Here is a 19,766-nt window from a genome sequence, read left to right as displayed (position 1 = left end):
ATGGAAGCCACTCCTCAGTAAAACGCACATGACAGCCCGCTTGGAGTTTGCCAAAAGCACCTAAAGACTCTCAGACCATGAGATTTAACTCTTTGGCCTGAATGCCAAGCATCACGTCTGGAGGAAACCTGGCACTATCCCTACAGTGAAGCATGGTGGTGGCAGCATCATGCTGTGGGGAGGTTTTTCAGCGGCAGGGACTGGGAGACTGGTCAGGATCGAGAGAAAGATGAACGAAGCAAAGTACAGAGAGAGATCCTTGATGAAAACCTGCTCCAGAGCGCTCAGGACCTCAGACTGGGGCAAAGGTTCACCTTCCAACAGGACAACGACCCTAAGCACACAGCCAAGACAACGCAGGAGTGGTATCGGGACAAGTCTCTGAATGTCAATCTATCTGCAATATTAAGCTGATCCATCCCCCCAGAAAAAAAAAAAAAAATAAATAATAATAATAATAATAATAATACGTCTCTGAATGTCCTTCAGGGGCCCAGCCAGAGCCCAGACTTAAACCCGATCTAACATCTCTGGAGAGACCTGTAAATAGCTGTGCAGCAACGCTCCCCATCCAACCTGACAGAGCTTGAGAGGATCTGCAGAGAAGAATGGGTGAAACCCTCCAAATACAGGTGTGCCAAGCTTGTAGCGTCATACCCAAGAAGCCTCGAGACTGTAATCGCTGCCAAAGGTGCTTCAACAAAGTACTGAGTAAAGGGTCTGAATACTTATGTAAATGTGATATTTCAATTTATTTGTAATACATTTGCAAACACTTCTAAAAACCTGTTTTTGCTTTGTCATTATGGGGTATTGTGTGTAGATTGATGAGGGAAAAAATACAATTTAATCAATTTTAGAATAAGGCTGTAACGTAACAAAATGTGGAAAAAGTCTAGAGGTCTGAATACTTTCAGAATGCGCTGTATCTACCTCAACTACCTCATACCCCTGCACATTGATATGGTACTGGTGTATTTTATTCCTCGTGTTTTTATTTTCTTATTTTTAACTCTGCATCGTTGAGAAAGAGCTTGTAAGTAAGCATTTCACTGTAAAAATCTACACCAGTTGTATTCGGCGAGTGTGACAAATAAACTTTGATATGATTTGATTCAGGAAATGTAGTCTACATTTATCGAACGTGTGCACAAAATGTATTACAAAACATTCTACTGAGACCACATTTCACCTAATTTAGGAACATAAATCCAACGACAACTAGACACCATCATCATCAAAACCAACACTCCACTATTGAAACGAGCAACACTAAAAGTAAAGAGTTACCTGTGTTGTTCCCTGTAATGGACCAATGATACTGAATAACTAAGAGGAGAACCAGGACAGCACAGTAGCTTGTAGGATAGTGTGTAGTGTATGGTTGAGAGAGTACTCCACGAGAGCACTGAAGGGCTTAGGTATCACTAGGCTACATAGAGAAAAATAAAACATGAAACCGCACACGTCAAGAAGAAGACATGCATTGCAAACTGCACGTCAGGAAGACATGGGTTGACAAGTACGCAGGGACACATTTCATACCTCCTGCGGTCGCTTTGATGCACATGCAGGGAGATGATGGCAAATGTATTCAGATATTCATAATCATGTCAATCAAATAGAAACAAAGTCACAAAATCCACCTAGATGCGCAACAGTTATCACACTACATCATAGATGAAATGGCGGTTTATGACTGGGGTAAACAGCATTTATCCAAGTGTGAATGACTCAACAAAGCAGGGGAAGTAGTAAAATGGAATGGATCCGCAATCACCTTGCTTTTTAGTACCGGTAACATGTATTGCGTGTGTGCATTTTGGAGCAGGTTAGGCTGACTATGCACTAAAATGCTGGTTCAAATAAAAGGTTAGGGAAAGGGCACCCCTCCCCACACCCAACAAAGGATTTGTGTGGTCTCATGACATTGTGATACTACACTGTGTACAAAATATTAGGAACACCTTCCTAATGTTAAGTTGCAACCCCTTTTGCCCTCAGAACAGCCTCAATTCATCGTAGCATGGACTCCACAGGGGGCCCACGTTGATGCCAATGCTTCCCACAGTTGTGTCAAGTTGGCTGGATGTCCTTTGGGTGGTGGACCATTCTTGATACACACTGGAAACTGTTGAGTGTGAAAAACCCAGCAGCGTTGCAGTTCTTGACACACTCAAACCAGTGTGCCTGGCACCTACTACAATACCCCGTTCAAAGCCACATTTTTTGTCTTTCCCATTCACCCTCTGAATGGCACACATACACAATCCATACCTTTAAACCGGTCTCCCCCCTTCATCTACACCGATGTAAGTGGATTTAACAAGTGACATCAATAAGGTATCATAGCTTTCACCTGGATTCAGTCTAAATCATGGAAAGAGCAGGTGATCCTAATGTTTTGTACACTCAGTGTATATCATATGTATGAACCATACAGCCAACATTTTACATAACCATTACCTTTCAAGCTGTTCACTTGATGCACCAGGCTCACAACCTATATATAATGTCTAGAACTTTCTACTATCAAACTTCCCTTCTTAGCCTATTAAATAATCTGAAAGACATTTTATAGATGACATGCATATGTGTAATCACCACCAGATATGGATGTGTTTACCTTAAATCAGCAAAGACTGATTGCATGGGTTGACATTTGGTGCCATTCGAATGGTCATTATAATCAGCACACACACACACACACACACACGTTCCCTCAAAATAAGTGTTGATGAACATGGAGCAGCACAAGACATTATGTTCTTTCACCATCCAATTTAGTTGTCCAAGAGGAGCGGAAGCACAAGCAGATTACCATCAACAGGCTCCTCCAGGGAGGAATGTTCTCCCAGCTCTTCAGCCAGTACAGTGACGACATTTCTTACCACAAACCTCCACCTTGTTCTCGCTGACAAGAGGATGATGGCTGAGTAAGACACAAAACATGTCACATGCAAGGAGGCAGTAGGCACACTCCCCCAAAACGTATAAAAACACACAGGGAAGAGGCAAGCTCAGCGCACGCTCACACACACTCACTACACCAGACCTGGGTTCAAATACTACTTGAAATCATTTCAAATACTATATCTGTGCTTGATTGAGCTTGCCTGTTGCAATGGAACTAATTGAAAAGTCTTCAAAGTATAAACCCCGCCCATCTGGACCTTCAGGCAGGCTAAAGCAAACGCTCAAAGTATTAGAAAGATTTCAAATTGTATTTGAAGCCAGGTCCCAACTGCCAAGGAGTTATGTAAGCCAGAAAAACCTTAGAGAAAGAGGCAAAACACAAACTTCACCCTACACTGCCCAAATGTGTGTTTAATTAGGTCCGTTCCTGGCGTGCACACAGTCCCTCCTATAAGTTTCCTGCCTGCTGTGAGTTTTCAATAGGTCTGACCCAACGGCAATCTCAGTCTGTAAAAGCACAGACCTTGTGGTGGGCCCCAAGCTCAAATACCTCCAGACTGGTCCCGTGCCAGTAAGAGACCAAAAACTAAATCAGTTCAAACTATTAATCAACTGCATGAATGCAATCATGGCCTAGCCTAATCATTTGAAGTAGGCCTAGTCATTTTCCTAAACCAAACACTTGTCGCCCTGGTGTCACTGGTCCAATTGCACTTTAATGACAAGAACGTCTTACACAACTAGGCTAGTAGTGCATGAATAATATCAAACAACCAGTAATAAACATTAGGCTCTAGCGCGCTGGTGTACACTAAACTGCCTAACTGGGCGTAAACCTTTAATACCAGCGTTCCCGGATTCAGATGCTGGGACAGACTGAAGTGGGGTTTGTTTCTTCATTTTAATTCAAATGGATAAAGCCAGCCACTGGTAGACACTGGCAGGGCTATGGTGGACCCCCCACCATTTTGGGGAGGATGGTAGAGTCTAACTATACGACTGTGGCAGAGGTGAATTTACACTAGACGTGTGACCACGAGGACAGTCTGACACCATGGTCAGTTCTGGCCAATAAGCACAGTAAATAGAAGAGACTGTGCTATTCAGTGTAAAGGACTTGTGGGGGTGGGAGCTAAAATAGCTGGTGCTGGACCAGAACGGGTCGTATTCAGCACAGGTCAGAGCTGCCACAGACTAGCTGATCATAGATCAGTCTGGGCAGTGCCCACTGCCCACTCAAATTAAGCTACTTTAAGCATATGCTTCTGAAGGGAAAAAATGAAACTGTAAAATCCCTCTATTTGCATAATCCTTGCACACCTCAACAGACCAAGAAAAATAACAGAACTAGCTACAAAAGCCAAAATGGCAGCTTGAATGTCTAAAAGTCCTGCGCAAATTGTTCAACAAGCTAAATTACCCCTGAAAGTTGTAATTTCTTTGGTTGAAGGCAAAACAATGTGTGGTCAGGTGGTGTAACAAGCTCCAGTTTTCCCAAGCCCCTTTAAACATGTGCTCTTCTCTTAGCCACTAGTTTCTAGTTAAAGCCACGTAGGCCTACCTCTTTGCTAAAGCCTGACTTCAAACATGTACAGTACGTAGTATAAAGGTACTTATCCCGGCTCTACCTGGGTAAAGGTAAACAGTGTAAAACTGCCTCTGTTCATCAGAGCCCACAGGGCTTAGGGTTGGGCTGAGATCAAACAAAAAGCTGCTATCGTCCATCTTGCGCAACTCTGTAAAGTTTACTTTCTACAATCACTGGACCGAGCTTAATGGAGCTCGATTTTGGGGTTTGTTGTTCCTAGCAGAATGACCGAGACGGTTCCGAACCTCAAGGGTTCAAGAGAAGAATGTGAATCAAAGATGCATTAGCCACCGAAGAGTGGACAGTCACGAAGCACTCCTACATTGACGGGGACTGAGGAGGGAGAAACTGGGATAGTTCTCATACCTTGCCCCTGGCCACAGTTGCCTCATGCGATCACTGGGATAAGTATCTTCAGTGCTTCAGTGACAGAGGGAAGCCCAGTTGGGGCATCTGGCTCAGCTTGGCATATGATAAAACCAGCTCAAAGCTCAAAAACGAGGCCAGTCCACATGTTCAGTATCTGCAGGTGGGCTTGACTACCTTAACACCTTTGAGTGTACCTACCTGCTGCTAACATTAAAGGCATTTCACAAACATGCGTGACTACAAGCAGATTCCTTTCGTAACTAGAAGGAAATTGACGGAATGTGAAAGGATACACAAACACACTAGCATTTGTTCATGCAAGAGAATTGGCTATTTGGCAATCCCATCCAGTTTTTACAGGAAACATCAGGAGGAAACCGTGTAGCATGATGTTGACAGACATCTGAACAATCTCTATGATATCATGTTGAGAGAGCCCAATCTGTTTCAAAATGAGGTTGAATAACTTTGACATGAAATACAGACTCAGAGCACCAGGGGCACCATTGAGATCTACAGATGACTTCTGCACAAAGCCTGGCCTGTTTGAGCTTCTGCCATGGAAACGGGCACTCGTGGAAGTGGATACCCACGGAACGCTCTACATACAGCACCTCTAAAACAGGAAGTGAAGCAGGAAGTGGGGCCGATGGCACCAAGCGCAACGCCCCTGCCATCCCGTGGTGGTGCTGGTGAGGGAAGCCAACTAGAGATAGGCAGTACATTCCAGGTGCTTGCAGTAACAGTAAAGTATCCAAACAACACAGCACAACTGAAATCTGCATGTACTCTTCCAGGCGGAAGAAGTACATGATGTTACTGCAGCGTCCCAGTTAGAAAGCACTCAGTCAGTGCTTTCTAAGTCAGTCAGTCAATCGATGCTTTAGTGTGAGTGGGTTTCAGGCACACAGCGTTATGGCTGGAGGAGGTTGGGTGTATGAAATTACTGCCTATGTGTACAGTTCTCCTCTGTGGTGTCTGTCAGCTGAGCGTTGCTTTAACAGCACGCTTTCATTTCCCATCTGGTGCTCTCCCCTCACATACAGTTTCATATGGTTCCCCTTTTCATTTGTATAGAGGCTTCTCAAGAATGTCCTGCCTCCTGAATGCACCCTCCATCTAGCCCTTCGAAAGGGGTAGGTGAGAGGTCATAATATATTGGCAAATCATCTGCTTTGTAAGTGGGAGTGTTAGGGAAAGTTATTGGATGTGGCATGTTCTATTTAATCATCCGATTCTTCCTATTGATGACTTCATATTATGACTAAAAGTGGTTTGCCCTTTATAGCACCACTCGGTTCAGTGTCATACACTGACCAGTGTGAGTCAGTTAAGGGGAGGTTCAGGGAACAACGGTTTGTTTATGGGCTTTAGTGGGACTTAGTGTTACTGAGGAGGCAGCTATTCATGTAGGCCTATTGGCTGAGTGTGAGAGGTTTGGCTGGCCAACACATCCCCGCAGCCATGCTCTGTTTCCATCCATGCACATCCACAAAGGAAAGCTCACTGCTGCTGCTGAGCTGCACTGCACCATAAAACACACACAGGCAGGCCTGTCCCATCCAATCCAGTCCAGTACAGTACCTATCACTGTGGGCCCGCAGCCTGTTGCCAGACTGGAAGGCCTGGTAGAACGCAATGGAGGGGTTCCTGTGCCAACCAAAGTCAGAGAAAACAGGGAGAAAGAAGAGAGTGAGGGGATGAATCAGAGAAGAAAGACAAGACAAAGCAAGGCTTGTATGGTAAAATGTCTTAGAGGTAGAATACCCTGTGTGCATAGCTAACTAGTTAGGAGGATAGAGGCTATGCCTAAAAGCGTTTCACTAAATTGGCTGTCACGAGTTCAAGGTAACAAACAGAACAATACGCTATTCACAAATATTCAAATAAAACTCGCTTTGGGGGAGTTTCAAAGAACAAAGTGCCCGTAGAGAGAAACAACACAGTACTTATTTAACCCCCAGAGTCATAAATATTTTGAAAGCAGTGCAGGTAACTGAGGCTAAAACTGTTAAATCGCCCAAGTGTTGAGGTCTACAGAGTAAGAAAATGATATTTTGCCAACCGCTGCGTTGATAGGGGGGCGAGCTCAGATGAATAACATTACCGCCTATGTCCTGACTATGGGGCCTTTGAGGCCACAAGTACACTGTTTAATGATGAGACATATGAGAGGGGAAATGGCCCAGCCCCCAAGCTACTGTTGATTGCAAAAATGGAGGTGCCTTTTTCATTGAGGTAGAATGAAAGTTAGAGACTATGCCAATAAGTTTTAATATTGATGTGGACAACGATAAGAACGTTGGTGCGGCCAAATGCAGGCTATGGGCAACTCACTATTCAGGTAGGATGCAATTTTTGAACTTGTATTGATTTATTTTTTAATATTTAGAATCATTATTATTATTATTATTATATATAATTATTATTGTAGGCCTATTTATTAATCTAAACCAGTTCTTAAAATATTCAAAACGTGTTTTGTTTCAAAAAATGTTGAGACATTTGTTGGCTAAATTAAGTTTGAGATGTATTTTTAATTGTGTGCGCCATATTTAGTTTAAGATTAGTTATAAGTAGGCTTGTTGTAAAATAAATAGCCTATTGCTGTCGTTTGTTGGGTATGGTAGTCACTAGCCTTTCTTGGTAATTTCTGCAATATAGCCTGTTCAAAACTTTTGTAAAGGTTGAACCAGTTCGCAAGAGTTTTGTTTCATTCTGTTGAGCAGTTTTCTTTGGCCAAATTAAGATCCAACTGTAATGTTGTGTTTGCCGTAATACAATATCCAATCCTGCTCATATTTTCCCTATAAACAAAATCGCTTGACTTACTTTAGATATTACCCTAATACAGGCTAGAAACTTTGGTGAAGGTTTGGTGTAGTGTGGCTATTATACTGCAGGCCTATGATATGAAGGCAGTAGGGACTATGATATGAAGGCAGTAGGGGGTATGATATGAAGGCAGTAGGGGATATGATTTGAAGGCAGTAGGGGCTATGATATGAAGGCAGTAGGGGCTATGATATGAAGGCAGTAGGGGCTATGATATGAAGGCAGTAGGGGCTATGATATGAAGGCAGTAGGGGCTATGATATGAAGGCAGTAGGGGCTATGATATGAAGGCAGTAGGGGATATGATATGAAGGCAGTAGGGGCTATGATATGAAGGCAGTAGGGGCTATGATATGAAGGCAGTAGGGGATATGATATGAAGGCAGTAGGGGCTATGATATGAAGGCAGTAGGGGCTATGATATGAAGGCAGTAGGGGATATGATATGAAGGCAGTAGGGGCTATGATATGAAGGCAGTAGGGGCTATGATATGAAGGCAGTAGGGGCTATGATATGAAGGCAGTAGGGGATATGATATGAAGGCAGTGGACACCGGCGCTCTGACTCAGACAGTTGAACTTGAGGTGACGAAGAATGTTTTAGGCCTACCAGAGTTACTCCTATAATCTAACAATAAAGTGCTTATCTTAATAACAAATATTCTGATAGAAAATTAACGAATTAGCCTCCTTCTGTACTAGGGATGAAAATGTAGGTACATTTTGCTGCCGACTAACAGACCCTCATTAAAATCGGTCAATAAACGGTGAAACAAATTCCAAACAGTAAAATCACATGACCAACAGGAAATACTATTCACGCATACAAGGAACTGACATTTTTCAATAAGAGCTTAATGGAAACATGTAACAACAGGTTGTTATCAATAAAATGTCACAAGGTGCAGTGTTCAATTTGCCTGCCGTTTAAGGGATTGTTAAATAAATGTTAACTATTTGGTTGTAATATCATCACCTCTTGAAGAGCATAGTCAGAACTATACATTTCCAATTATTCCATGCAAAACAATTGCACATATTTAGCTCCATCAGTTATACAGCAAGTAACTGCATGCTTTTCATGATCAGTAAACATCAATTTATCATGTAATTTCAGATACGTGAAGTTAGCCTCACGATATCTCTCAATATTGGCAGCAGAAGGGCGCATTTGCCGATGTACTGTTAGCTGATAATGTTTACTTTGCAAGCTATTGGTAGAAACTTTGTACAGTTGGCTAAACAGAGTGGTAAGTAGACCTAATGTACTTTTTTCTCCAACCAACGTAGGCCTACCTAACGAAGTTAGCTAACATGATCCCTTTTTCAAGTGTTTAATCACGATTGCTGCTGACAGACAAGATAGGCTACATTGATTGATGGACCATGTCAAATTGGCTAGCTAGCTAATAACAAATCACATCTGTGTGTGACCGACCGGCTCGATTCGGTCTTATGTAGCAACATTTGAAACTGTGTTTTTTTTACATTGGACAAAAGTAGAGACTCAGAGCTAGAAAATAGAATATCACACACTACAGTTGAGGAACAACGGGAAAGTAATTCTGCTTTGAAAGTTGATAAACTTGTAACCTCACTTTTGAGAAAATGGCCTTTGAATGTTTTGGTACACCTACTGGAGAGCTCTTCTTTATCTACACCCATTCAGCATCGTTCACACCCTCTTAAGCTTTAGCCCCACCCATCTCTTTAAGGGTTGATCGGAGCGTTCTGTCCTAACAACAGCAGTCAAGCACCCAAGCTAACTGGCTAATGTTGGCTAGCTTGCTAGCTACTTCCAGACACAAATGAGAGAACAGCTCACTCTGACCATTTTACTCGCCCTAGCAGAGCTGGTTAGGCTGTTTATGTTATCCAGAGCGTTGGTGACTGCAACTGTGCTGCTGGCAACAATTTAAGCTTTTTTGCCAACGTTTACTGACACCGGCCATATTCAACAGGTGTTGAGCGTTCGTAAATTCGTCAGTTATTCTGTGCTCTGGCACACACAGACGAGAGTGCTCTGAAATCGGAGTAGATAGCCAGAGCGAATTTACCAGCTACGTATATATCAACAGTTGTCGCAGTGACATCATTAACATTCTATTGAAATGGTTACTTGCATAGTGGAGTCTTTTGTTAAGACATGTAGCTTGCTAGCTAAACAATTAACCATAATCCCAACTCATGATGTTACTACCCTGCATGAATCTGCAGGTAGCTAACCAACCAGGTTCAATGTTAGCTAGCTAACATTAGGCTATAACTAGCAAAGCAAATGGCTCTGAGATACTAATATTACTACACAAATCATACACGTAATGTTAGCTAGCTAGCGAGCCAGCCAGCTAACGTTAGCTAGCTAGCTAACAGTACACTAACTTGAAATGAAAACGACTTTGACTAAATTAGAAACGTGTAATATCAGAAAATGTAGCTAGCTAGACTATCTTACCCGTACACATGGATGGACACTACTCCCTCTCACAGATGCCATGGTTGCCCTTAGTTTGAAGATGTAATCTGGAGAGAGGTGTTTTCTCCATCTCCTTAGCTATCATACTCTAATTCCACAACTTGGTCCTCCAGAAAGTGGAGAGCAACACTTATGCAGTTCTACTATGCGATATATATATATATTTTTTTTAAAGCAGCGTTAGACAGGATTACCTACACATACTGACCAGCTCAAATACACAGAAGCGTACTACATGGCAGACCAATCCGAACTCATCTCTCGGCATGTTCAGCCAACTCATTATCTCAGTCAATCATGGCTAGCGGGAAGGTTGCTGTCTTTTTCTGTGGCTAAACCAACTAGGCTCGTAATTTAACCGTTTTATTTGTATTTATTTGTATACAAGTTTGTTATTAAGGCACATGAAAGTTCACATGTTCCAGAAGGCATTTCTGCCAAAAAACACATTTTGATAATTAAAAAAAAGTTTACGTTCAAATGGCTCTCCTGTGAAGGAGTGACGCACGACATACGCCTAGTTTCCTGAAACGAGTCACATATGGCTAGTTAAGCTAACTTTCAGGGGATAAACTCTGAACATTTAGTTTGATTTGCTTGCAATCTATAGTGGTGATGACAGAAGTCCAACGGACAACTTTACCAGGAAAAGGACTTGCCAATGTCAAGCCTAATCTCTAATTAAGCAAGCTATACTGAACAAAAATATAAAACGCAACATGTAAAGTGTTGGACCCATGTTTCATGAGCTGAAATAAAAGATCCCAGAAATGTTTCATATGCACAAAAAGCTTATTTCTCACAAATTTGTTTACATCCCTGTTAGTGAGCATTTATCTTTAGCCGAGATAATTCATCCACCTGCAAGGTGTGGCATATCAAGAAGCTGATTAAACAGCATGATTATTACACAGGTGCACCTTGTGCTGGGGACAATAAAAGGCCACTATAAAATGTGCAGTATTGTCACAACACACTGCCACAGATGTCTCAAGTTTTGAAGGAGTGTACAATTGGCATGCTGACTGCAGGAATGTCCACCAGAGCTGTTGCCAGATAATTTAATGTTCATTTCTCTACTATAATCGGCCTCCAATAACGTTTTAGAGAATTTGGCATTACGTCCAACCGGCCTCACAACCGCAGACCTCATGTAACCACACCAGACCAGGACCTCCACATCCGGCCTCTTCACCTGCGGGACCGTCTGAGACCAGCCACCCGGACAGCTGAAGAAACTGAGGAGTATTTATGTCTGTAATAAAACCATTTTGTGGGACAAAACGTTCTCTGATTGGCTGAGCCTGGCTCCCTAGTGGGTGGGCCTTTGCCCTCCTAGGCCCACCCATGGCTGCGCCCCTGCCCAGTCATGTGAAATCCATATATTAGGGCCTAATTTATTTATTTCAATTTACTGATTTCCTTATATGAACTGTAACTCAGTAAAATCGTTGAAATTGTTGCATGTTGCATTTATATTTTTGTTCAGTATAAATGACACGTTGCTTGCTTAGTTACATGCCAAATGGATAGGCTACCCTGATGTATCTGAAATTACATGATCAATTTATATTTACTGAGCATGAAAAGAATGCAGTTACTTGCTGTATAACTCTGATAGTGCTAAATGTGGAATAATCAGAAATGTGTAGTTCTGACTATGCTCTTCAAGAGGAGATATTAAAACCAAATAGTTAGCTATAACATTTATTTAACAATAACTTGAAAACGGCACGTAGTTGTCAATGGTTGTAGCTGATATGGGGTTCTCCCTGTCCCCGAGTCAGCCAAATCGCACACTCTGCATCGTATTGTGACGTTTTATTGATAACGACCTATAACAAGCCTATTGTCTTACAGTCAAAAGGTTATAGCCCATCATTGAACATGCAACTCCTGTAATGAAGCAGCTAATAAAACATTTTCAAACATTTGCCAAAATGCAATTCGCATGAAAACAGTTCTAAACAGCGCACCTAATGCGAACGGTTCCATATGTGACAGAAATAAACATTTCCGTTAGAAACTTAGAAAGATGGGCAAGCCAATAGCAATAACTACAATGGGTTGCTAATATGACTAGGATTGTGCATTTGGCTTCTGGACAACGAAATAAAGTTGATATGAAAACCAATAGAACAGTAGAGAAATGATGGTTAATGGCATGAGTAAGTCTTTATAAAATAATTGCCTCCACGTTTCTATGGTTGTACTTTTGCTAGGCTACTTTGAAGCAAGGTGAGACATGCCTCATTATTAGAAGTAAAGTAAAATGTTCAGGTTTCAAACAATTATACTGCCTTTAGCTCACGTTGCAAAGCGGTGGGTGACACGCTGGTAGCCTGCCTACTGTTGACTATAGCCTATGCACTCGAATGGCGAATGGGAGGCGTGCTCGAATTACGAGTTGAGATTGAGAAATAAAAACTATTTTTTAATCGTGGCCATTAATAACATCTAAAATTGTAATTTGTTGACCAATGCGCAATGACAGGGCTTATAAAAGCACCAGCTTTGTGAGGAGCTGGTCTCACCCTGTCTGACAGGTGATCGGCTATTCCGCTCCTCAAACTAGGCTCTGTATACTGTGGGTGATAAATAAGATGCATGACGACTAACAAAAACACACACGCGTCAATTGAAATTCCACTAAATTATGCAAATTAACCTATAGACCGATAAAGCATGACTGGTCAAATGTATTTTTGGGGCTAACCGATTAACATCCCTATTCTGTACGCCTATATCTGTATAGTCGACGCAGTAGCCTATCTGACAAGAATAAATAAATGGATGTTGTTGTCATAACGTATCATCTAGGGCTCGACAATCAATGCCTGTCCTCTTGTCCGGGACAAGAAAAAAAAAATAGTCGGACAAGAAGAATATAGATTTAAGTTGTCCATTCGCAATTTCTTTTTTTTATATCACAAAAATCACAATATCAAACAATTACTCATATCATAATTGGATCAGAGGCCAAGATGGGAATAATATTCCAATCTATTTTTCATGTACATAAATAAAAAAGCCTACATGTCAAAGTGTAGGTGATATGCATATTCGCTACAACCTCATGTCCAAACTGATGCTGATATGTGGTACCAGAAAATGTAGCCAAACTTTAATTAGACTTTTAATTACATAAATACAGGCTAAACACCAGTCATGTTTGACAAATGTGAGACGGCCTAGAGTTTAAAGTTGAATAGTTTAAACTCTTTACTTTATTGTAAAAACCTTGTATGATTACTTAAGGAAAATTGTTAGTTTCCAAGGTTTTCTGACAATAGCTAGCATGCCCAAAATGCTAGCGCCAACTTCCCTGACCTTAGACTGTCGCAACAGACTTCGCCCATTCAAGATAACATGCTACAGAACAATTAAAATCAGGCTGGTTTAGACACAGAATAAATTAGCTAGCTAGTTAGTAATGTAGTATTATAAAGTTGTAATTTACAATCAACATTGTAGTTATGAATACAAGTGGGGTGGATTTTGTGTACAAGTAGCCGTACGCCGGAGCTAACGAGTAACGTTCATAAGAGGTTCACACTTTTCTTCCAATGTTGCTTGATCAGTGGGTAGGACTATTAGCTGGCCAAAATGACATGAAAAGTGATCAAAATATATTAACAGTATTGCAGTAATTTTCACAGTTCAGAATTACTTTGATTTTAGAAAGAAAAACAATCGACATCCTATCCTAAACTTGTTGGAAGCGAGAGGTCATTGGTTAGCCATGTCATTTTGATATAGGTGCTGGGCTTACTTAGGAAGAATACTAGTAAAAAACAAGAAGGCGCACACACTGTTGAAGCTCCCAATTCACCACTTTATTGACAACGTTTAGATCCGAAACGGATCTTCGTCAGTACCAATTAGTTACACCAATCCACTGCTTTTAATCTTTGAGGGGGTGTGAAGGGGTGCATGCACGCTGTCTTCCCGTTTTCTAGTTAGTCATCAATTATCATTGAAGCCGACAGCTGACTTCTCAGATAAATAGTGATGTTGCTTGTTTGATTTAGCTCCTTGTTTGATTACTCAGATTCAGAGATTCAGATCAACTTTATTATCCCACCAGGGGGAAACTCATTTGGTCATGTGCTTAAAAAGGATGGTACATAAAACATGAAAACACCTACTTCAGGCAAAGCTGCCACTATGCTCTGAATTAATGGTAATCAAGTATTATTTTTAGAGTGGTCCCAACGATCGTCTGTCACCTCAGATCATGGATGGAGAGATGAGAGAATCTTCAACAAGGAGCAAGCAAGGTAAGTTAAGCTAGCTAGCTAGTTAAGTACACAATGCATTAGCTAAACGATCAGGCCTTCACTACCTGCATCTTCTTTGTATTGGTCAAGGTAGGCTATAGCCAGTGTTGTTGGAGTGACAGTACTATTGAAAACACGTTTGAAGACAAGCTGCTATAGCTAACGTTAGCCTAAATGTTTCACTGACTACTTCACCAGTCATGGTATTTTTCAACACTGTAACCCACAAAACAAGTTAGGTAGCCAACACGTTAATGTTAATTCATTGAGAGAGCGAGAGAGAGTGGTTTGAAGAGGAAAGAGCCCCTTCTTTGTGTGTGTGTTTTAAAAACATTTGGGTCTCCATGACAATTTACTCTATTGTGGACCTCCAAATGATGACCTAGTAGTTTGTGTTTGTTAGAGATCTCTTTTTGGTCAGAGAGAGCCAATAATCATGACTCAATATGAATCATTAACATCAATATGAATTAAATCCTTCTTGTCTACTGCCATCCGGCCCTTCAACAACACAAGGTCCAAAGGACAAGTGGCAAAAAAAGTTTGTCATGCATTGCTGTCTATTTACCAACACAAACCGATGCAAACCGATGTTATTTTTACTCGCTATTCACTGTCATTATTTCAATTTCTTTAACTCTGCATTGTTGAAAAAGGATCCATCGATGGGGCTGTAGTGGAGCGGGCCGAGAGCTTCAACTTCCTCGGTGTCCACATCACTAAGGAATTAATATGGTCCACACACACACCCACAGTTGTGAAGAGGGCACGACAACACGTCTTCCCCGAGGAGGCTGAAAGATTTGGCAGGAGCCCTCAGATCCTCAAAAAAGCTCTACACCTGCACCATTGAGAGCATCTTGACTGGCTGCATCACTGCTTGGTAGGTCTGATCTTTTACTTGTCCGAAAGCTGAAGTCAATTGTCCCCCCAAAAATAAAAAGGTCCTTAACACCATTGAGCAAAAGGGTGACTGAAAAATAGTAAAGTACATAGGAGGGATCTAAAATCATTTTCTGCGCTTGCCCATAGACAATGTTATCACCCCCTTTTTTTTTTTTTTTAAAGTAATAAAAAGACTACTACACACCTGGCTGGCATGCAACGGGAGGGACGAGAGGAATCATGACATTGACATAATATATTTATTGCAGCCAAATATTTTTGAATAGCCTATTCCACTCTAGTGGAGCTGTGGCACGAAATAGATGTGTAGTTGCCTAGGCCTATCTGGTTATCTGTGTGTGCCGCAGATGGGTTGTAAATCATCAAGAGCTGCAGCAGAGCAACTCTGCTGTTCTAAGAACTGAATAATTATAAACTGATTCAAAAAAAAGCATCCTCCTCTCTTATTTGGCCTAGGCTACTATATCAGTTGTAGGTAGGTTGCACATTGCTAAAATAATATGGAAATAGGCCTAGGCCAACTATGCATTTATTTCTTTCATTAGCTTTCCTCAGCTGTAGCTTAAGTTCTCTTTTGACTCCACATTCAATTTTTCCATCTTGCTATTGTTTGCTCAATTTCCCTTCTTGTGCCCTAAAATAGGCTATTTGTCATTCAAAATAAATCTGTTAATGAGAATAGCATAGACTTTCATAATTATTCCCATTTAAAAGCTGCAACTTTAGGACATTAAACACTATTAGAAAAGTTTGGAAACTACTCATAACTTTCATTTGTCTTACTGGTTTTTAGTAGGATTAGGTTTTGGTTTGTTTGGTTCGCAATGGCAAGTAGGGATTTTTTTTTTCTGGCCTACTATGCATGCATCATTTATGTCTTATAATGCTTTGCTCAACTGTAAGGTTTGTTCAAATTTCGCATTTGATTTTAATATATTTATTGTTTCTTCCATCTCTTTCATTATTACCTTAGGCCTCCTATGTTTTGGGGTTATTCAAAAACAACTTAACTTTCTGAGATAGCCTAGAACTCTGTTAGATTCTTTCATTGTTTGATCATGAAATAACGTGGTAATACACCAAGTCATATATCAAAATGTGACCCGTTTCACGAAACTTGCCGTATGTCGCACATCACTACTTCACAGGAGAGGCATTTTAACTTAATATTTTTTTTTATCAAAATACGTTTTTTGGCAGAAATGCCTTCTGGAACGTGAACTTTTATGTGCCTTAATAACAAACTTGTAAGCTATCTGTAAATATGAATAAAATTGTTCAATAAGAAGACTGGTTGGTTTAGCCACGGAAAAATACAGAAACCTTCCCGCTAGCCATGATTGGCTGAGAATGAATGGTCTGGATATGACAAGAGAGGAGTTTGGATTGGTCTGCCATGTAGCATGCTTCTGTCTATAACATGAGCTGCTAAGTATGTGTTGATAATCCTGTCTACCACGTCTTTTTTTGAAAGATATGAAGTTCTGAAAATGTTTATTTTTGCTACTACTTTTAGTCTTGAAATCTTTGGTTGTTTACTACACTGTTAATCCTTAAAGAGATGGGTGGGGCTTAAGAGGGTGTGAACTATGCTGAATGGGTATAGACAAAGAAGAGCTCTCCAGTAGGTGTACAAAAACATTCACGGGCCATTTTCTCAAAAGTGGGGTTACAAGTTAATCAACTTTCAAAGCAGAATTACTTTCTCATTGTTCCTCAACTGCAGTGTATGATACACCATTTTCTAGCTCGGTGTCTCTACTTTTATCCTATGTAAAAAAGACCATTCCAAATGTTGCTTCATAGGACCGAATCCAGATGGTGGGTCACAAATGTAAAGAAAATAATATGATATGGGCTTCTATAACAATAAGACACCAGTGTCCTAAAAAAATAAAAATAGAATTCGGCTATTGGCCCAGATCATCCTACATTCACACAAATAAATTCTGACCGGATATTTTGCGCTGCTTTGGTGAGACTTTTAGCTTGGTGTACATTGTTCTCTTGCTTTATGGAAATATAACATATTTATTGAAATAGGCTATAGCAAATAAGAATATAGGCAATTTTCTCAATGTCAACCATGCACTGCCCTACCTGATCCAATTCTGATTGGAGTAATTGTTTGATATTGTGATTGTTTACTTGTCCATACGGACAACTGAAATCTATATTCTATATATTTTTTTTTACTTGCCCCGGACAAGCCTTAATGTTGAGCCCTGGTATGGCAACTGCAAGGCACCTGACCGCAAGGCGCTACAGAGGGTAGCGAGTACGGCCCAGTACATCACTGGGGCCAAGCTCCCTTCCATCCAGGATCTCTATACCAGGCGGTGTCAGAGGACTGCCCCCCAAAAATTTTCAAAGACTCCAGCCACCCAAGCCATAGACTGTTCTCTCTGCTATTGCACGGCAAGCAGTACCACTGCACCAAGTCTGGAACCAACAGCACCCTGAACAGCTTCTACCCGCAAGTCATAAGAATGAAAAACTAGACCGCTAAATAGCTAATCAAATGGCTACCCAGACTACCTGCATTGGCCTTATTTTGCACTAACCCTCTTGCACGGACTACGCACACACTCACACATACAGTACTTACTGACACCCCAACACACACACTACATACGGCCACACACACAACACGCGCACACGCATACTGACAGCACACACACTTCCACCACATATGCTGCTGCTACTGTCTATCTACCCTGTTGCCTAGTCACTTTACACCGACTTATATGTAAATAGCTACCTCAATAACATCGACTCTGTACTGATACTCCCTGTATATAGCCATGTTATTTATACTCGCTATTCACTGTCATTATTTCAATTTCTTTAACTCTGCATTGTTGAAAAAGGACCTGTAAGTAATCATTTCACTGTTAGTCTACACCTGTTGTTTACCAACCATGTGACAAATAACATTTGATTTTATTTGACGCTGCCGCATCTCTCGCTCTCTCTCTAGGGCTAGGCCTAAACTTCTCTTCCTTTATACATTTGTTTTTTATTTGAATATCATACAGTGGATGCTTTATCCCATAGGCCTCTGCATGCAATGCCCTGATGCATTTACTGCTAAAATCTCAGACAGCTGAACCGTGAGGTGGACAATTGTTTTAGGAAAGTAAAAACCAATAAAACAATAGGCTACAAAGTTTTGCAAATGCTGCACATCGAAACACAAGGAATCGCGTTTGTTATAGGCTGTTTTTAATTCTTAACACTCGTGGTAATTGGCTAAACTGAAATGTTTCTTACAGAGGAAATATTGAAAACCAAAGGCATAACCACGGTAGCAATTGAAAGGGAACCATTTTGAGCTAATGGAAAAATGATTAGACCAAAGGTGAGTACACAACAGTTCACCTGACAAGACTGAATCCTAACATTGCACTTGATTTTATGTGCATTTTACATTAACTATACTTTGCCGCATTTGTTGATAACGAATCTGAAAATACTCTGGATACATTCAGTAACATGATAAGACTATTCCTGGAAAATGTGGGGTAGGTGCAACATAAGACAAAACAATTCCAAGGGTTTGAGTGAGAGGACTAACTGGTGTCTCCAAGTGGCCACACCTCTCCAAAGTGTGCACAGTTCCTAAGCAATTTCAATGCACTTATGACTCAAAGAAGACTCTTCAACTATAAAATACTTTTTTGAGCTCTCTTAGCTGTGCCGTTGAGGAACTATAGCAAGCTCACTTTTAGTTGTTTCGTTTGGAACACAACCCTGCATCCCCGACGTCACACAATTACTGTTTTTGTTCACGCATCCCATTATAAATCGCAATCTAGGTCAGGTGGGCATGATTTTAAAGCTTGTTCTATTGCCAACATGACTAGCTAAGTTATAAAATATGAACTTGCAGTGTTAGGCTTTCACAAGGTGATTCAGAGAAACAGATCGTAATTTTGGTTCGCATAGAAAGGAGTCATGTCTGCATACAGATACATGTGCGGCGGCAGATTTTCTTCACAACAAACAAACACAAGCTCATTCTGTTCAGAACAACCCAGGGTAAGACGACATGTCATCTTGCAACTGTACATCAAACATAGTGACAATAAACATTGACACTGTATATGACATTAATTTTATTTGATTTGGAGATGAAGTGCACATTTGGACTCACGGGTGATGGCTTGTTAGCATGAAATCAAAGTGGTATATTATCATAATCCTTAACGTCTCATCTTTCAAAATAGATCGAGTCATCTTAAATTTACAGCATTTCACTCACTCTGATAACAAAAAATTACCGGGAGGGAGGGGGCAAGTTCTTGTCGTGCGCAGTACTCAAGTTTAGAACGGCTGTCAGTCAAAACCCATACAGCGCTGTGAAGTGGCGAGCCAGAGCTCTGACGTCATGTAT

The 19,766-nt window shown here is 41.0% G+C and overlaps 1 protein-coding gene across 2 annotated transcripts in view; it reads right to left on the bottom strand.

The window, feature by feature from the left end:
* LOC121534966 (TSC22 domain family protein 2-like) overlaps positions 1–19,766 on the bottom strand; it is a 54,358-nt gene that overhangs the window by 8,698 nt on the left and 25,894 nt on the right. The window contains exon 2 of one of the 2 annotated variants that reach the window (XM_041841610.2): positions 6,458–6,523. The exons of the other annotated variant lie outside the window; for it this stretch is intronic. Coding sequence (XP_041697544.1) covers positions 6,458–6,523 — 66 coding nt within the window. The remainder of the gene's footprint in view (positions 1–6,457; positions 6,524–19,766) is intronic. 2 annotated transcript variants of the gene reach the window in all.

The sequence above is a fragment of the Coregonus clupeaformis genome, chromosome 21 (assembly GCF_020615455.1).
Source record: "Coregonus clupeaformis isolate EN_2021a chromosome 21, ASM2061545v1, whole genome shotgun sequence".
In the NCBI taxonomy this organism is placed as follows: domain Eukaryota; kingdom Metazoa; phylum Chordata; class Actinopteri; order Salmoniformes; family Salmonidae; genus Coregonus; species Coregonus clupeaformis.
Note: the sequence above shows the minus strand (reverse complement) of the source record. Positions and strands in the feature narration are given on the sequence as shown.